The sequence below is a fragment of the Pomacea canaliculata genome, linkage group LG10 (genome assembly GCF_003073045.1).
Source record: "Pomacea canaliculata isolate SZHN2017 linkage group LG10, ASM307304v1, whole genome shotgun sequence".
Classification (NCBI taxonomy): domain Eukaryota; kingdom Metazoa; phylum Mollusca; class Gastropoda; order Architaenioglossa; family Ampullariidae; genus Pomacea; species Pomacea canaliculata.
In genome coordinates, this window is record NC_037599.1 from 23,451,022 (window position 1) to 23,468,814 (window position 17,793).

The following is a 17,793-nucleotide window of genomic DNA, read 5'->3' on the forward strand; positions in this document are numbered from 1 at the left end:
GTGAGTGAGAGACTATCCTGCTTTGCCCTGACCTGTGTAATTATCACAGAGATGCCATCAAACCCCAGTGTCCGCACAGTCTATGTGCACTCACATGCACGAACGCACAGAAGGAACCCACCCCGCACCTGCTCTCTTACCAGCACCAGGAAGATCGTCTGGATGTTTCGATTTCGCTATACGGTAAAGACCGGGTGTACAGCTAGTGTACAACTACATACACATAGAGTGAACGCTGTTCTACAGGAAAATCGTGTAAATAATCACTGTTTACAAGAAAAATCATGTAAATAATAATAAAGTTATTTACAGAGCGCTCTATCCCACCAAATGAGCTCAAAGTGCTTGATACATATAACATGCAACTTTAATCAATAATAATTGACGGAACACAATTATAGCGTATACTCACAGAGGCTAAGAACAGGTGCGAGACATGGACAACATTCGGGAAGGATAAACAACCGAATGAATAAAGAGCTGACAAGTAGCAAAGGAATCGAAGCCATCGAAGGTGGACTACAATCCAAACACACAATGGCACAATAACAACAGACACCAACAAAAGTCCAACACAAGAAGACGACAGATAAGACAAAAATATGACAAAGCCTGAAATCCTTGCAGCCAATTAGGCGAAGGGAAATCACTCTATCTACATCTCTGGTGGTGTGCAACAAAACTGTAATTTGCAGTAATTCTAAAATTATCCTAGTCTTCTGTACTTCAAAGATCAGCTGATTGCCGTAAAGTGAAGACTCATATTCTATTGTATAAAAATGACCATGTGTATGTAGGTGTGACCCCACTTTTCGTGGCAACTATGTCCATTGGATGAAAATATGCTGCACCACATGGGTATAGAACCAGCTGCCTCCGGTCTAAGCTGTGGATACTCCAGCTCAGTGTTGTACAGAGGTTGCACGGGGACCAGAACTATGGTGTGCTTGAGGTAAGCGATCATGGAGTCGTAATATCAAGAAATAAGCAGTTGCCCCGTGGGGAAAATATATCAATTGTGAGCGCGCGATTATTTGGGGTTAAAGGGCAGTTAAAAACAATTGCACTTTTAAATAAGTACTGTGAAAAATGACAGAGCTTTGTTTAAAAAGAATACTTTTGATGTTAGCAATCATCTTTCTTTTAAAACCCGGAAATGTAAAGAATAGCGAAAAATGAGTTTGGCCATCTCTTCGTTCTGAATTTTTGTACATTGCGGACATTGAAAGATAGGGTAGAGGGCGTCTTGTACCCGGAACCCCGTAATGCCAGCTTCACAAAGTTGAGCCTAAAGCCACAGCACAAGCAGCCAGGAACCATAGTACCTATGTACCGGCTGTACCTAGTTCATTATCTTCATTTGGTCCACATTTTTCTCACCTCATTTGGGAAGTCTTCGTCTTCAACGATCCAGTTTTTGTATAAATAAAATGAAAGTTTTGTTGTATATCCTTTTCATTTGGTTTCGTTTAGTCGCACAATGTGGAGCTGGCTTTAGGCACAATGCGACTTAAAGAAATAAGAGTTATTTTACCGCTCCCGAACGGTGAATGTCCGCTGATTCATAATGACAGCCACTGCTTTCAATCCATGATGCTATCTCTATTTAATGCCAAAGGTAAAATGTAAGTGGAGATGGAGATCACCAATGTGCATTGGTGAATGTCTATGGATGAATAGCTCTCTCTCTGTAAAGCTTCTATTCAGAAGTCTTCAGTTGGTGAAGTGCTCGGCGGAAAACTACAGATACCTCCGTTTGTGGAGTGCACCTGCTCGATAGATAATCTGATTAACAGATCGAACCTTAGCAAAGTATACATTTTGCTTCCAACATAAAGCTATCGAAAACAATTTAATTTGAAAGAAATGTGTCTATTACTTCTAGAAATCGACAAACATCGAGCTGATCGATCAGCCACAGGGCATGCGTGAACGAAAACCGACAGTGATTGGTCTCTAGCTGGATCACGTGACCTGTATTACTCCAAATGGGAATTTCGTGATAGGGATAGTTCAGAAAGAAAGGAAAGAAGGAGAGACAGGAGAAATCCCTTGGAACAAAGTTAGACTGCACTTGCGGGGAGTGTTCCTGCATTACCACATATATAAACAGGCTCGACAAGGTACGGAAATTAGTTGGCCATGTCGGTCTGGGGAGGGAGAGGCAACTCGAGAGGGAGAGGATTCAAACAGGGCGAACAAAAGAAAGTAGCTGTTTATAAGCTGCAATTTTCTCCTCCTCCTGCGGGGAACAGAGACGCTTCGGAACAGGACACCAAACGATGAACTCTTAGAGCGAAACTTTTAATTGCAGAGGTCTTTTAATTTCAATCGCCCTCCAAAACCCAATCTCGGACAACAAACACAATCCAAGTTCTGAGCAAATTTTGCTTGAATGCGTGAAACCCGTTTCCTGCGAAAAATGCAAGCTTCGGCGGAAATGTACTTTCCTGTTAAGGTGGTTTTGTTTGAACAGCAGCCAACTTACCCATCTCTGTCAGCTGACCTTAAAAAGTTGGAGTTGTCAAGTGTGCTGCAGCATCCGCTGGAGTTGTTGCGAATGTTTTAAAGAGTAGTTTGCTAAGAAACACTTCAACAAAAGGGGATTTTGCATAAGTTTTTAATGCACTGTCTATCAAACTCTAAATCCCCTTTCCCGAACTGACTCGTGTTTCTCTCGGACATTGCCAAGGAAAGGAAAAAAGTAGTTGTGACATAGTAACTCTAGAGTTTTTAAACAGGAGAGAGAAATTTACGAAAGAAAGCAAACCACAAAAAAAATTAAAGCGAAAACCTCAATGTAATTATAAAATTTACTGGTCCTTCTCACCACGCTTCCATTTTTTTTTAAATGTTAAAAATAAGAATCGAGGATGGTTGGAATTTAAAAATAAAAATGTCAAATGTCACAGGACAAGGAATCTTAACTTTTTACGGTTTAGAATGTTTTGTTCAGCAACCAAAGTCATGTTGTTGTTGTTTTTTCAGTTAAACATGAATTGTGTAAACTGTGAAGAGTTAAGGATATTTTAATGTAGAAAATTACGAACACTCATGCAGATAGGCTGCGAGATGCTCAGTTTGCTCGATTCCACCAACAAAACAACGTAGGTGTTCAACTTGCCAGCATAGCAGCAACTACGTGGAGACTACGTGACTTTACGTGGCTAAAAAACAGAGTCGACAGGAGGTCAAACTTGCATCACACCGTCTCCTAAGCTTTATCTGTTGGTAGCAGTTGTGTCCGGTACACATTGTTCTGCCATTAAAACGTCAGCAAGGAGCGAACTACCAGGCCTCAGCACAAGTTGTTTTTACACCCACACGCATTGTAAGTAGGTAAAAGCTCGAATAGACTGTCAACTGCAATTTGTGTTGCTCCTAAAAGCATTAATCGCACTCATTATCTTTTTTTTTTTTTTGCACATCCCTCACTCCCTTGCCTTTCTGCAGGGTGCTCTGCACTGCCGTGCTGTTAACGACTACTGTTACCGGACAGAGCGGTTTTGATGTCTCTCCAGTGTGGGACACGGCGAGGTTAGCTGGTATAAACTGCGCAACAATTCCCGGCCCCAGACACACCAGCCATCCTGCACGGCTCCTGCCATTCGGCTTAATGAAGGCAGGCAAGTGCAGGTTGGACTCACCGCCTTGCACAACACAGTCGTTGCCGTTTGACGACCTCCACGTTGGCCAGTGTCTTTGTGGATCTGTCCTCTTCCACAATATAAGCACTACTGAAAACATTAAATATGTAAACATTGGTCGCCATTACAGCGTTCCGTTATCTGTTAACAGTGACACGGAGGATCGAGATTTCCACATTCTCTTAGCAGTCCTGTGTTTGGGGGGCGTGGGGGAGTAATGGTGAAGTGAAGGCAAGGGGGGTTGGGCAGGATCAGACTTGAGCAAGAATGTCCTAGCTCACCAGGAAGTGCGTAACCATGTTCAGTGAAATGGGGGAAAGCCCCACAGCTCCCAGTCTTTGTTTCTGGTGGCTTCGTCTTTGCAGCTACGATCAGACTTGTCATGGACTTTGGTGAGGTGGAGTGGGGAAGTCTGCTGCGTCTAGACTGTAGCCTCGGGGACCATGGAGGGCCTCAGTATTCCGATGCATATATGCTTAAATGGCGGCGCAGAAACACAGCAGAAGTAGTTTTTTTTTTTTTTTTGGAAAGCCAGTCACAAAATATCACTGGAGAAAGAGAGGGACAGGGTGAGAAAGGTGGGGGAAAGAGGAGATAGGAACGACAGACAAAGACATTACGGTAGACAGAAATAAAGAACGTTATTCGTTTCTGAAGAAGTTACAAAACAAGTTTGTTTTCTTTGTATGCAGTGTGTAGAACTGAAAGTGTGATTTTAACGGTTGCCAACAAGTGCAGTAAATGAATTCCCTGTAATCGAGTGTTCCCAGGCTCTGCCGGAAGACAATATATTTAGATGTTTGGAGGATAAACAACTTGTGGCGCGTGATGCGGGCAGAGTCAGCATGAAGACCCAGCCAGATGTGTAACACACTGCTCTGAGTTTTAGGTGGGGCGAGGTGAACAAACAGATCCCATCAGATTTGCAGAAGACTTTATTGTCAGAAGAGGTCGCACTCCTAAGTGATCTGCATTACATGCAGGAGGCAGATGATGAAAGAGAACTGGACAACATCATAAAAGGGTACGAACAACTTCTAAAGTCAGTCTTCCAATGTTCAAAAGATCTGCAGGAAATGAAAATAATGATGCTGATGGTAAAACACCCACCCTTAACAACCCATTGTCCTAACAAATCACAAAAATAAAAACCGAACATCGTGACAAGTTGGCGTAGAAATTTCTTGTTTTCTAGATGACGCTTGTGAAGCCATCCAGCATAAAGTTTTGTTGTTTTTTTTAAGGAAAGAAAATGCGATGACACAGCAAATGTTGATACATTTTCAGATCCTTAACAATGATATAATACAAATGACATATATCAAGGGAAACATGCATAATCAATAACGATATACCAAAATTCTTTTGCATGTTTTACATTCAGTTATTAAAAGGGAACTCTCTATACATATAATCCATTTTATGCATCTTGATACATATATTTTAGTAAACCACGTTGGACTTGATGAAAAATCATTCACTCATTAACAAAGCATAGAAGAAAACATTGTAGAAGTCAAACAAACAAAACAATGCAGTGAGTTAAAAAAGAAAGTACAAACGCCAAGCAACAGGGCATGATAGCACTGCGCCTGCTCCATTTCAACCTCGCTGGTTGTTAATCAATAATGGAAACAAACCTATTAATCGGTTTTTGTCTTAAATGTTGTTTTTACACAGTTTTAATCTGGCAGCAAACATCTCAACGAAAGATATGCCTAGACATCGACAACACGAGTCACGCAAAGTTGATCTCCGATACCATCTCCCCTGCTTGACCTTACAATCGAAGATAAAGAAGGGGGTAAGGGGAAAAGTGGGCTTTAGGGGGAGTGAGACAGAAACAGGAAAATGAGAATACGATAAAGATCTTATCCACTGTCACAACTGGAGTCACTGGGAGATGTGAGTGTGCGCGTGCCAATGGTCCCGAGTGCTGGCTTGTTTCGGTTCCCCTGCCCCACTCCCACCCTGGGTTGCCATGCTACAAGATGTGTGTGTGTGTACCCGGGCACCGTTGTCGGCGAGGTACTCGGGGCTGGGGTTGGCGGGATCCGTCTGGTAAACAGTTCCTGCTGTACAGGCTCGCTCGCCTCCGACTCCGCACCGGAAATGACGCGCAACAGGCGGCGATCACAACCAATGCGGCATCCATCACCTCCAGGGCGATCATTGAAGTCGGCATAGGTGTTCTTTGAGGTGAGACGGTGACTTTGAAGAGACTCTGATTAGCCAGAAAGAAGACGTGAGCATCGGAGAAAGTACTAGAAACTTGGAGATGCACAGGAAGTTAAAACTAACACTGGCTGTTTTCGTGCCCCAGTCGCGGGTGAACCTGTTTTCAATCATGCGAGAAAGCTCTCGTGTTTAGTCTTTTGACGAATTAATCCGGAAGAAACCCAGGTGGCTGCATAATAAGAAGTATTGCTGGTTATAATAACAATGGGAGAAGCAAGAGGAAGGGGCAAGCTAGATCACATCCATACAGGTCGAAGCTATCGCAATGAAAGACACGCAGTACAATTATTTCTGCGTTGCTATAGTGTTAACTTTCCAGCAGTTTCTTTTTTTCTGTTTTTGCGCCCAAGACAGTGTTACAAAAATAGTTCCTACCTCAGCTTCCTGAGCACTCCTGTAATTTGTATTAGATATTTTGCCTAAGTTAAGCGTTTTGTCATGTTACAAATCGAGCCGTGATATTTGGGGAAAGTGGATGGGCAAGTACCTGATCACCTGAGCTAAACGACAGAATGTGATTGGACATGACAACAGGACAAAAAGGAATGTTGAGACCCGGGTTCTCAAAAGTCGGTCTGGCACTTGCACCAAGAAGCTCATCAGGCTTGATGCGCTGGGCAGATATTTGCCTCCGGGCAACGAACGCTGCTGAAATAATACCTGCACAGGTAAGCTTCCATTCGCATGCGGGTGGTCAGAACACGGAGAGCAGACAGCTGACAGAAATAAAACACAGCAGGAGAAAGGTGTACGGAAGGAGGCGAATAATTGGTCATCACGTTTATGGAAAGTAGAGATGAGATACGGGTGTTGTCACACCCAAAGCAGCAGTTCAGCAAGGGCAAACCTGGTGAAGAACAATGAAATTTTTCTAATTTCGCTTCTTGACAGCTTTTAGCCCACCCCTCCTTTTTTGGCCACACAATCGAACGACTGACTAGTTTCGCCAGCTTTTTCTATTTGCTGGTAAGATCGCTAAGAACAAAATGTTCGCTAGTGTTTAGGCTGAATTCAGAAATGACTGCACTGCTTCCACCGTTAAGGTCATTCTAGTTCAGCCTCGTATTTATGATCTCTTTTGTCCGACTCCCTCTTCTGACTCACACTCTTCGTTTTCATCTGCATACATTACCACTAGTACAAAAGTACACTTACACTTTGGTAACGAGTTCGCTGCTAACAGGCTCTATCTCACGAACGTGCCCTCGCGAAGACCAATATACAAGAGTCTGGATTTAATTGTTACGTTCACTTGTTATTGAAACCCGTGACCCGGGCACCTCATTCACTGGAAGGGATCTCTGAGAAATTACACGTTTGTTAAATTTAAATGGGACATCAATACGTGTAACAAAATCGATCTTATAAGGTTTATGAAGAAATCTCCCCCTCCCTGCTATAATGAACCGTTTGCATGACAGAAGCAAACTCGTTTCTTGGTGCTGGAGCTCAAACGATTCCTCACAATACGTCTACACGCCGGTGAAGCTTGACGAAGGAGATAAGACAAACATCTGAAACTGAAGAGTGTCAATGAATGGTCTTACACTAAACGATCTTCACTTGAGGACGCTTGTCGGTGACTAGAACTTTACTTTTGTGTTCGGCAGGTGGGGCAGTCAGTTTGCGAGGCGCTGCAAAGCCAGGTTTTTATCACCTAAGCGAACTCCCGTCATGAATCAGTTTAAAAATTGTTATCTACATAAAACGAGAAGTATAAAAGCTGGCTTTGAAAATCACACTACTTTCTAATAGGAAGATTTGTTGCAATGAAATGAGAGAAACATTTTTCGTTCAGAACACGAAGCCCAGTGAGGACAGAAAGATACTAAAATGGCAGTTCTGAAGACCAAACGTTTAGCCCAGCAATAACATCAGACAGCAGCGACGACGATTTTACATTCTTTATGTCAAAAGCCCGAAAAGGGAAAGCACAAGTGTAAAAAGATGTGAAAGATCCCACATACCAGCGAGAGAAAAGAAAAGGCAGCTAACGTTGGTAAGGTGCTGGGGTTAGTATCCAACGTCCCTCTCAGTGAAAACCTTGACATGCTGAGAATCGTGCTCCCCATCCCCGCCCTAGGCAATGGAGCATGCTGGGAATGAACCTTGGGGTTAGGGAAGTCTAGAAAAGTGTAGGGAAGTGCCAAGAGCGTGTAGAATAACTGCACGAGGAAGATCACAGGACTGCTTGAGGCCGATAGAGATAGAGGACGGGCCAGGAACTGACCAAGCTAAACAGCTTCTCAAAGTTTCAAAACAAACTCGCAAGAAACAAATGTTGCTATGCGCATTTCGCTACTGCAAGTCGAAGCCTTCGCCGCAAGACTACGCTTATCCTACCCCTCCCTTTGTCAGCCCACCCCCCCTCTCTCTCTCACGCCATTCTCTCCCATTATCACGCGCTGCATGAAAACAGGAAATGACATGGTGACGCACTTCGTTGCTCAAAGCGAGACATGAGCGAACAGGTAAGGCAAAAACAAAAAAAGCGCACAGTTTAAAGAAACGTGTGAGATAGTCACGGAATAGTGCATGAACGAGTGCAGTAAGTGCTAACACAGGTGTGAATGACTTATTTACACACACACACACGGGACCCACCCTCGTAACGTACAATTTCTATGAACTTTCAACTTGGCAAGAGGGTGAGGGCGAAGAGAAAAAGAGAGAGAGAAACGGGGACGGAGGATCGAGTGGGGGAAGTGGCAAAGGAAGAAAGAGAAACAACACATTCTAAACAGTTTAAAAACTGGAAATTAAATAATAAAACAGCTGACAAGAAGCAGCAAAAGAGGACTGGATAGCCGAAGACAAAAGAAGGGGAGAAACTCCCCTCCCCGCCAAATGCGGCCCCTCCTACCGTACGTCATCTGCTGCAAGCCCTTCATCTTGCCGCTACTTGTCAGTCCGTTTGACCCGAGTGGAATGTTCCTTATCTACGCTGTCTTTGTTACCATAAAGGGGTAGGGGCCCAGCGACACCTCCCCACCCGCCACTGCACCCCACCTCCTGCTGGACGGGGACCAACGTTAAGTCGCACTGTGCACACCTGTAAATACGGCGGTGATGATTACTATGCTGTCCGACATCACCCTTTCCCCGTTAACTGAGTTCTCAAATCAGACGACAGCGCTGCTAAAAGAAAAAGGGAAAAACGAATGGGAGCGTGTGGCTATTTGCTTATTAAGCCGTCCGGCTCAAAAATATATATTCATGATTTAAGACATTTGCCATGCAGCAAACTGCTCTCTAGTGTGATAACACACACAAAAGTATTTTGCTCAGCAAAATTACTGTACTCTGCAAAAACGCTCAGATTGTATCATCTAAATCAAAAAAGATATACTTTTCTTTTAAATTCTATTAAATGAAAAAACCCATTCCATTTTAGTTTTTTTTTCAAAGTCTATCTTGTGGTGCCTACAATTTTATTCATAAAAATCGTATTTTTCTTGGTGTTATGGTCTGGGTGTAACAATGCACAATGAACAAGCTGCTTACAAAATATAGTTGTACATCAAACAGCTTTGCCATCAATCAGTAACTATAAATCTACTACCGCCACTGGACAGCAATCTAACGCAGTTTATTTTCCTTGGATACCGTCGGGGAACTGGATGCCGAAAGTTTGGCAATAAAAGTGTCAGTTCTCATCTGTTCCTTGTATACACACGAGACACAGTAGACCAGGTGAATCTCCCTTGCAAACATCATTTTGTTACTGTCTGGATGTCGAGGAAAATGGATGGGCTCGCCATTGGCAGATGTGTGCACCTATGCTTGTTAAAGAACAGCTCATTGCTTGCGACAGTCGGGTGGGAGACGGGAAGGTGATTGTATGTAGGGTGAGGGTTAGGTGACGTTAGATGGAAGTGAATGAAGGGTAGCAAGAACCTCAACTCTGATTGGACTGGGGGTCACATTGCAGGAGGCGAACAATGGATGGGTCGTTCATGGCGCCCTCTATAAACTCCTCCAGGGAAAGTTTGCCGTCCAGGTTCTTGTCCATCTGTCGGAAAATCTTGTCTGTTCTCTTCTCTGGTGTGCTCTCATCTTCTGGCATTTTCATAACTGTGCCAACCATCTTGTAGATGGCCTGGAATGCACAAACACACCACATACACAGCACCAGACACACATGCACACACAGACACATAAGGAACATGTAAAGGACTATGCTATTCTGCTGTCAATGTTACATTTAAGGTATGATGGAAAATATATTCTCAATGAAACCCTCCCATTGACTAGAGAGCTGAGAGTAATCAAAATGAAATACGACCCCTAAAAATGTGCTGCCCAACAGGAAGATGCATCTTCATAAATTTCTTTCTTCTTTGAAGTGCACTTTACATTTTTCCCTAAATCTAGAAATAACAATTCCCACAAATCGGCTTAATTCATTTAAAAATCAATAACAAAATTTTCAAGTGAGCAAATATTGCAAACACAAAAAAGGTTCATGTAGAAACAGTGTGCACGACAATTGTGTTTCTCAACTATTATTTGTTAAGAAATGGGAAAAAAAGTTATTTCCTCTGTTTTACCATCAAGGGGCAGATATCTGCTATATTCCTAATTTGGGTAATTGGAGGTCAGTAACTATCAACTGCTGTATTTGTTTCATTAAATAACACTAAATACTACTGCTAGTGATACATAGCCTGCATTAATCTTAAAAAATCCTGCAAGAACACACTTTTGTAGCTGCACCAGTCCTCATATTATAGAAAGATGGGGAAATTTGGTATTAATATTTTCCTTTTGATATTTCATTGTGTTAAGAATATTATGCAGCTAGTCAATCATTTCCCTCTTTTCCTTGTCTTGGAATGCAGCCTTTGCAAAACTAGGGTGCACTGAGACTGTTAAATGGGTTGGATTCACCAAACTGGTTAGAAGGAGTGAAAGGCAGGTTGGAAGGGAGGGGGAGGAATCCTAGCAACCTAATCCCAATCAATAAGCAGCTACAAGCTGCTACAAACAACCAGAAGAAGATTTCAGACACAACTGCTTTTAGAGACCATTCACAAGGGCTGGTGATGCTTGCAGCAAACAACCAGAAAGGTATAAGGAAGTTGAGTCCTAGCTGCATTGATCAGTTTGTTTTATTAAGAGCAAAGCAGTGGCAATTCTGCTAAAGAAAACCAGTTTGAATACAAATATATAAATAGTAACAATAATTTCAACAAAATATGTCAAAAATCACACACACACAAAATATGTGCATATGTTCACCCATGCATGCACTTAAGCACAAATCCAAAGATGCTCTTCATATAATTGTGTTACTGCAAAGACTGTTTTTTCTATAACTCTAACCACTGTTAAGCAAAAATCAGAAAGAAATTTAAATTTCATAAAAAATGTTCGAATCAAAGTGCCTTTTCTGCACAAATGCAATTAAATAATAGCTGTAATGAAGACATTCTTTCATCCTAAAAATGAAGTAATGTTATCTAAATATTAATGCCTAGAATTGTTCAGCTCTCTTATCTTTCATATATCTGTAGTACCAGGTAAAAGCGCTATAGCTGAATGGTGAAGGCATGATCCAATCAAGTGTTGAATTAGGAAAAAATTGTAGGCTTCTACCTGTTATACGTGATTCTACTTCTGTTAATGTTTACTAAAACTTCATAATCTTCCCCAAGCCTGTAACATTTTACAACTGGACCAACCATTTCAAATTATGGTTAAATTAAAATGAAATAATTACAATTCAACAGAGCTCATGAAAGCCATTATCACATTATTTTTATGGTGACTCTTCATACTTCACAAGCAATACCATAGCTTCTAGTATTTGTACTTTTGTAACCTAATGATATCCTTGTGTTCAATGCTTTGCTCACTCAGTTTGCTGAAAAAAAGACCAGTACTTTTGAGTCACAGTCGGCTCTTGCCATTAGTATGACATTCTCTATCCATAGTCTGTATGAAAAGCTTTCTAGTTTTGGACTGTGATGGGATTAGACACCTTCTTGCCAGAATATGTCATCACAGTAATTATATGGTGAACAAGGCACTACCAAGTTTCTCCATTAGTGAATCTTGCAAAGACTATATCCTGTGTTAAGTTTAATAACTTAGCTGTCATTAAATAAATAATTTATTCCTGTTTGTTTTTTTCTTTCATGAAATGACATTGCCTCATTCCATGTTCAATTAACAGAATCTACTCCTCTTGACAGGTTTTATGTCAGAACAATACACATACAAACAGCTTAAACACCCTCAGATGTATGCATCTCCTCAAGATTGTCTTTGAAAATATTCTTTCCTGCCATATCACTTATACTCTAAATACTGTAACAACATGGTCTATGATAAGCAGCTTAAATGATTCTTTTTAGTCCAACGCCAAAACAGACCTATTGTTATTTAGTAAATGTCCCTAAATGTCAAATCTAATAATTTGCCTTCACAAGCATTGCATGGCCATTAGCTATTATTCATGAGTCATGCCCTGACATATGACTTTACTATGAGAAATAATTTATTTAACATACATTTCTATCATTACCTATATTCCCTTTTTTTAAAATTGTTGGTAGTTGTCATAGACAAGAGCTTGATCTGGTAGTCCATTAGAAAATAAAACTGACAAGCTCATGCACATTGGCAGCCAAAAGAAAATTAATATCACAAAAATGCTCAGGATATATTATTGGTAATAATAATAATAAAAAATAAGATAAGAGACCACTTTATTTGTCTCAGAGGGCAATTCTAGAAATGTAGGACAGACCAGATACAAGTCATTATTATTTTTCCTGCTTGCTCGTAGAGTAGCTTGCGAAATGCTTCTTGGAAAACTATATCTAATAAGCTCTCAAGCCAGGGAATCAGTATAAATCCACTGATATAATATTTACAAAACATGCTCAAATTGTTACCATCCAGATCATTTTCTTCATTCTCAAGACCATATTTACAGAACAGTCGCTTAATTTACTTTCTTTTTAACTCATGAACACCACAGATAACCTGATAAATCTATAATGGCGTGTTCATTTATCCTCACAGTATTACCACTACCAAGACCAATTCATCATCATTGATAAAGTTATAATTTACCACAAGCAGAACCTAACAATGTTAACTTATTTTTTAACTAATAGATAAGTATGCTTGCAATGACACACCACTTACCGTAACAATCTCAAGCATTTCCTGACGTGATATGTAGCCATTCCCATCAAGGTCATACATGCTGAATGCCCAGCGTAGCTTCTGGTCAAGTTTACCCCTTGATGTCACACTAAGGGCACAGATAAATTCACGGAAGTCAATTGAACCATCCCCATTTGTATCAAAAGTACGGAACACATGTTCTGCAAACTTTGAAGCATCACCATACGGGAAAAAGTTTCCATATATTTTTTTGAACTCATCCACAGACAGGTTACCACTGGGACAGTCTTTGAGAAATCCTTTGTACCACTCTTGTAATTCTTCTTCTGTGAACTGCGTATTATTGCGCAGATCCTCCAGAACTTCTGGCTTTAGCTTGCTGTTCTGCTTTCCCATTGCAAAAGCTCAGCCCACGACACAACACTCAAATCACTTGCAAAAGAATAACACCTCCTGTTAAAGCAGCAGAACTGATAGTCACTATATCAAGCTGGTAACAACTTAATCCTATGCTACAGCAGTTCTTGTGACAGCTGCTCTCTATGTAGGCAAAAGGCTGAACAGCACCTGTCTTCCAGATTTTTGGCTAGCAACTGAATGCAATATGGTCGGGCCTCTGCCTGTGAGTAAATATACCTTGGTCATCCAGAGGTCAAAATATGACAGCAACTGTCACCTCCCTGAAACAGACAAAAAAGCAGTCTTCCAGTATGTTCTAAATCAATACTGACACCATTGAGACAAAACATTGAGAGAATGGCAGGAGACTGGAAGAACACACAGAAACACAAATATGATGTACAAAGATGGATACTTTGTTTCCTCAACTGAAAGTCTTAAGATTTGACAGTTCAACATTTCTGGAGTAAGGGGTAAAGATCCTTCATTTGCATTATACACTGTTTTAAAACTAAAAAGTAAAAATATTCTCTAGGGTGCTCCAGAAGTATGGAACCAAACAAAATAGTGTTTCTCTTTATGTGGGCAAAATGGTACCAGCATAGGATGAAATAGTAAAGATATTCCTTGTCCTTTTCAGTGGTGGTCAGTGATTGGCTTGGACCAAAGAAGGGAGGAGTGCATGTCTAATTCAGTGTTACTCCCTCTAACAGAAATATACCATGTGTGCCAACTTCTTGGACATAAACTTATGAATGTTGATTTGACCACATTCTTCATACCATATCTTATGTCATTTATTTGAGACAGCAGGAATACTTATTCTGATTATACCAATGAATTATCATGACATTTCATGAATTTGCAAGTAGAGCTAGTGAAATATGGATATATGTATTATTCGTATCAGTAAAAAATAAATAAAAAGTGTTATTTAACAAACTTAATGGAGTCCAAACAATTTTCTCTCACTTTATTTTTCAAATTCCACAATAGCTCATAAGGCCTTTTTATTTCACGTACATATCAAGGGGGAAGCAGATAGAGTGATTAGAGTGCTGTCATCTGAACTGAAAGGTGTACCAGTTCGATACCTGTTTAGTGCAGCTCACTTCCCCCAGTGGACCCAGCTGGAGGGAATGGGTACCTGACTCCAAAGAGAGTTGAAGAAGGTAAGGCAGTGAGGAAGAGGAGAAGGGCACTACCCTCACATAAAGCTGGCCCTGAAAAAAGTGAGGTCTCTAACAACTCACACCCTAACAACCTGATAAAGGTCATGGAACAACCATTACTTACCTATAAATATCTTCCATTAAACCCTCCGCTTCCGTTCTATCTTGTCTAGTTAATTAGGATCAACCTAATTTCTTGCAGTACTATAGCAGTCACAACTTTCTAGAACATGAAAGTGTAAAACTTTGTAAAACCACATGCAATGGTCTTTGGCTCTAAACAAGAAACCTTATGGCATTATTAATAAGGCATGGTGTTTGTGCTTGCATACTGATCAAGGATTGTAACTATTTCCAAGGACATTGAAGATGAATGCATTATACAGCCACAAGTAGTCTGCCTAAGGTAATTTAGTTCTCACATTAGAATAGCGGTTGGCATGGAATGGATGAAAAATAAAAAAATGATAAATATGGCTTTTGTGTTATTCCTATATGTTCACTTTTAACAATTTTTAATTCCCTTCCATTAAGATTCTGAGCATCACTTTATCTAGAAGATAAAGACTCAAAACTCTTTTCCACTTATCAGTACATTCAAATTTTAATGGTGGTATACTACATTCTTCCACTATTAAAAAATAGAAATAAAAGCAATTTTAAACATGTTTATGGTTATCATGCAGTTTAAAGTTGGTAGTTTAAGCCATACTCACATAGAATCTCAAGAATTAATGACAAAAAATATATTTTATGTGTCCTGTCACTCATGAACGCTTATCATTCTAAAAGAAATGTCCTAAATGATTGGAAAGGATTTGGACTTAAAATTCGCAAAGCAAACTGTAGTTGTGCAGTTCAGGGTAGAACTAGAAAGGGAATGGTGGATGTTGTGTTTAACATTAAACTATGTAAATAGGAAAATGTCTGATTGAGTTACGTGTTGGATGGTCTGTGGCATATGCATTCAAATGAGAATGGTGTTTGACCTATGCAGTCCTACTCCACTCATTTGAGTTGCAGAAAAGTGAAAATTTCTCTCCATGTGATTTGAATTTCCTGCACGAAACTATGGTGACATGAGCTACTACTGTCAATCCTAGCACATTAAGAGCCAGGCAATCCATAATCACCCAGATCTTCAACTTTATCCATCACTGCTCCCCAATCTACCCACTTGTAGCCTGGATCACTTCAGTATTTTGTGCACACATAGCTGACACTACAGACTGACACCCAGTTCCCATTACCCCTAAAAAATGTTTGGTTCGCTGCCAATAATGGCAACAACTCTAGCACAAATACCAGTGCAATATTTAAATCCTAGCTTAACTGCTTTAAAGATAACACTAATGCCATAAGCAAAGTCTATTGTCAGGATTCAGTCCTCCTTCCCACCTTCATCTGCATGTGTCTTTTAAGAAAAATTTAAACAAGAACTGGTTGAGAGCTGGTATTATGCTATTTAAACACTTTAAAAAAGCACATTATCTAAAAATATGCTTTTCACATCAAGGATAAAACTGAAACACTTAATTGTAGTTGTTCATTTTTTTAAAGGCAGTTTAAAAATTGGTATATACAAGTACTAAACAATAATTCTAAAACACATCCCCATGGAAAACTCATGACAAACATGGCTCAAAAAAAGAAATAGGAAAAAAGCTACAAACCCCCTTCCCTTAAAAAACCCCTTCATCTTAAAAAAAAAACAACTTTTCCTCACTACACCTATAAGCTATTAATTTAACATTTCTGAGCTTGCAGTAACATGCACCAGTGTCTTATTTCCAAGAAAGTCCATACCACCTCTACCATTTATTCCAAAAGGTTAAAAAATATATGATAACTGTAGTATAAACTAAATGTTTTCTACGGTAGTTTATACCACACACAAAGTTACCAGATTATCTGAAATACATTTTAAAGTATTTGTATTGACTCTGACAATGGAGTATTTACATTATTAAATTATTTGAATATACACAAATCTACATGATCAATGCTACTTGATGGTGTTTACAGCGTTTCTTCAGTTTCTATTTATCACTTCTAAATGGATTTCTGATTGTTATATATTTTTCCGCGCACGAAAACTTCCTTTCATTAATTCAGCAGGGAATCTGAAAATAGCAATACGTAGTAGTCACTAGAAGAAGCCGCTTATTATTTGCCGTTTCAGGCTACTCTTTGCTGATCAATATTTTTAGTCTGCGTCTGTGATCTATGTATGTCAAATGTCTTGGTTAAGTTGCCAATTCACTGCACGATGAAATTCTGTCATAAAATACAGACCGCGCGAATGTTCGATGACTCTGTAGTGCTATGCACTCCTTCTCGCTGTGTTTGCTTAGGAAATCGACCTGGCACGGCAATAATGAAAAGCTAGGAGGGGAAAGAAGCGTCACATTAGTTCCGCGTTCTTTTACAAAAATACGTCAGCAAAGTCACCAACACTCTAGAAAGAAAGATCATAACATATGTACTACTTACGTTAGCTGTTAGTAGATCGAGATTTTTAAAGTGAAATAACTGAAATAAACACGTATGACTGCCAACTGTGTCGTGCACCGAGATCACTGTCCTCATCGTAACATCGCCATATTGTTTACAAATGGCGCACGCGCAGCTAGCATAATGGCGGCCCTGTCGTCTGCTGAGTCAAGATGATATATCAATTAAAAAAAAATTTTTGCTTTCCCGAGAACCTCGCCTGACAAAAGGAACCACAGAAAAATGCAAATTGTCAGAAAAGGAGGTGGAATTCATACGAATAGGTCTATATTCGCCTTTACAGCTACGCATTCGTATAGGGGAGACAACTCTTCACTGTACTTTCCATGCCCTGGCAAAAATCGACTGCCGCCGTGTTTGGGTTTTTATTCTTTTGTCTGGGTGCTGCAGTAAATTACAAACGTTTAGCGCTGCTAAAAAATTGGTGACGTTCTCGAAGCCTGTGTAACACATTAATAAAACAGAATAAGCAGGGCGCTTTAAAAATATATCGAAACAAATCTCTCTCTCTGTCTGTACTGTGTACAATGAATCATTATCTGTTAGAGTCGGTAGCCACATGTAATCTGATATATCTATATAAAATAATAACATCAATTTTATATAAATTGAATATAGGTAGAAAAAGCAAGTCAGTAATGTAAAATTGCAGAGATAAAAATATAAATACTTCAATTAAGACC

The 17,793-nt window shown here is 40.1% G+C and overlaps 1 protein-coding gene across 5 annotated transcripts in view; it reads right to left on the bottom strand.

The window, feature by feature from the left end:
- Positions 1-4,564: 4,564 nt before the first annotated feature.
- Positions 4,565-17,793, bottom strand: part of LOC112573395 (neurocalcin homolog) — a 60,426-nt gene continuing 47,197 nt past the window's right edge. For 2 of the 5 annotated variants that reach the window (XM_025253715.1, XM_025253714.1), the window contains exons 2-3: positions 13,044-13,705; positions 4,565-9,984 (exon numbers count right to left, since the gene is read on the bottom strand). In XM_025253715.1, the coding sequence (XP_025109500.1) occupies positions 9,784-9,984; positions 13,044-13,421 (579 nt within the window). In that variant the 5' untranslated portion in view covers positions 13,422-13,705 and the 3' untranslated portion in view covers positions 4,565-9,783. Of the gene's footprint in view, positions 9,985-13,043; positions 13,706-14,518; positions 14,648-14,720; positions 14,820-17,089; positions 17,243-17,793 lie in introns of those variants that run through there. The other 3 variants (XM_025253718.1, XM_025253719.1, XM_025253713.1) reach the window with 3 other exon arrangements.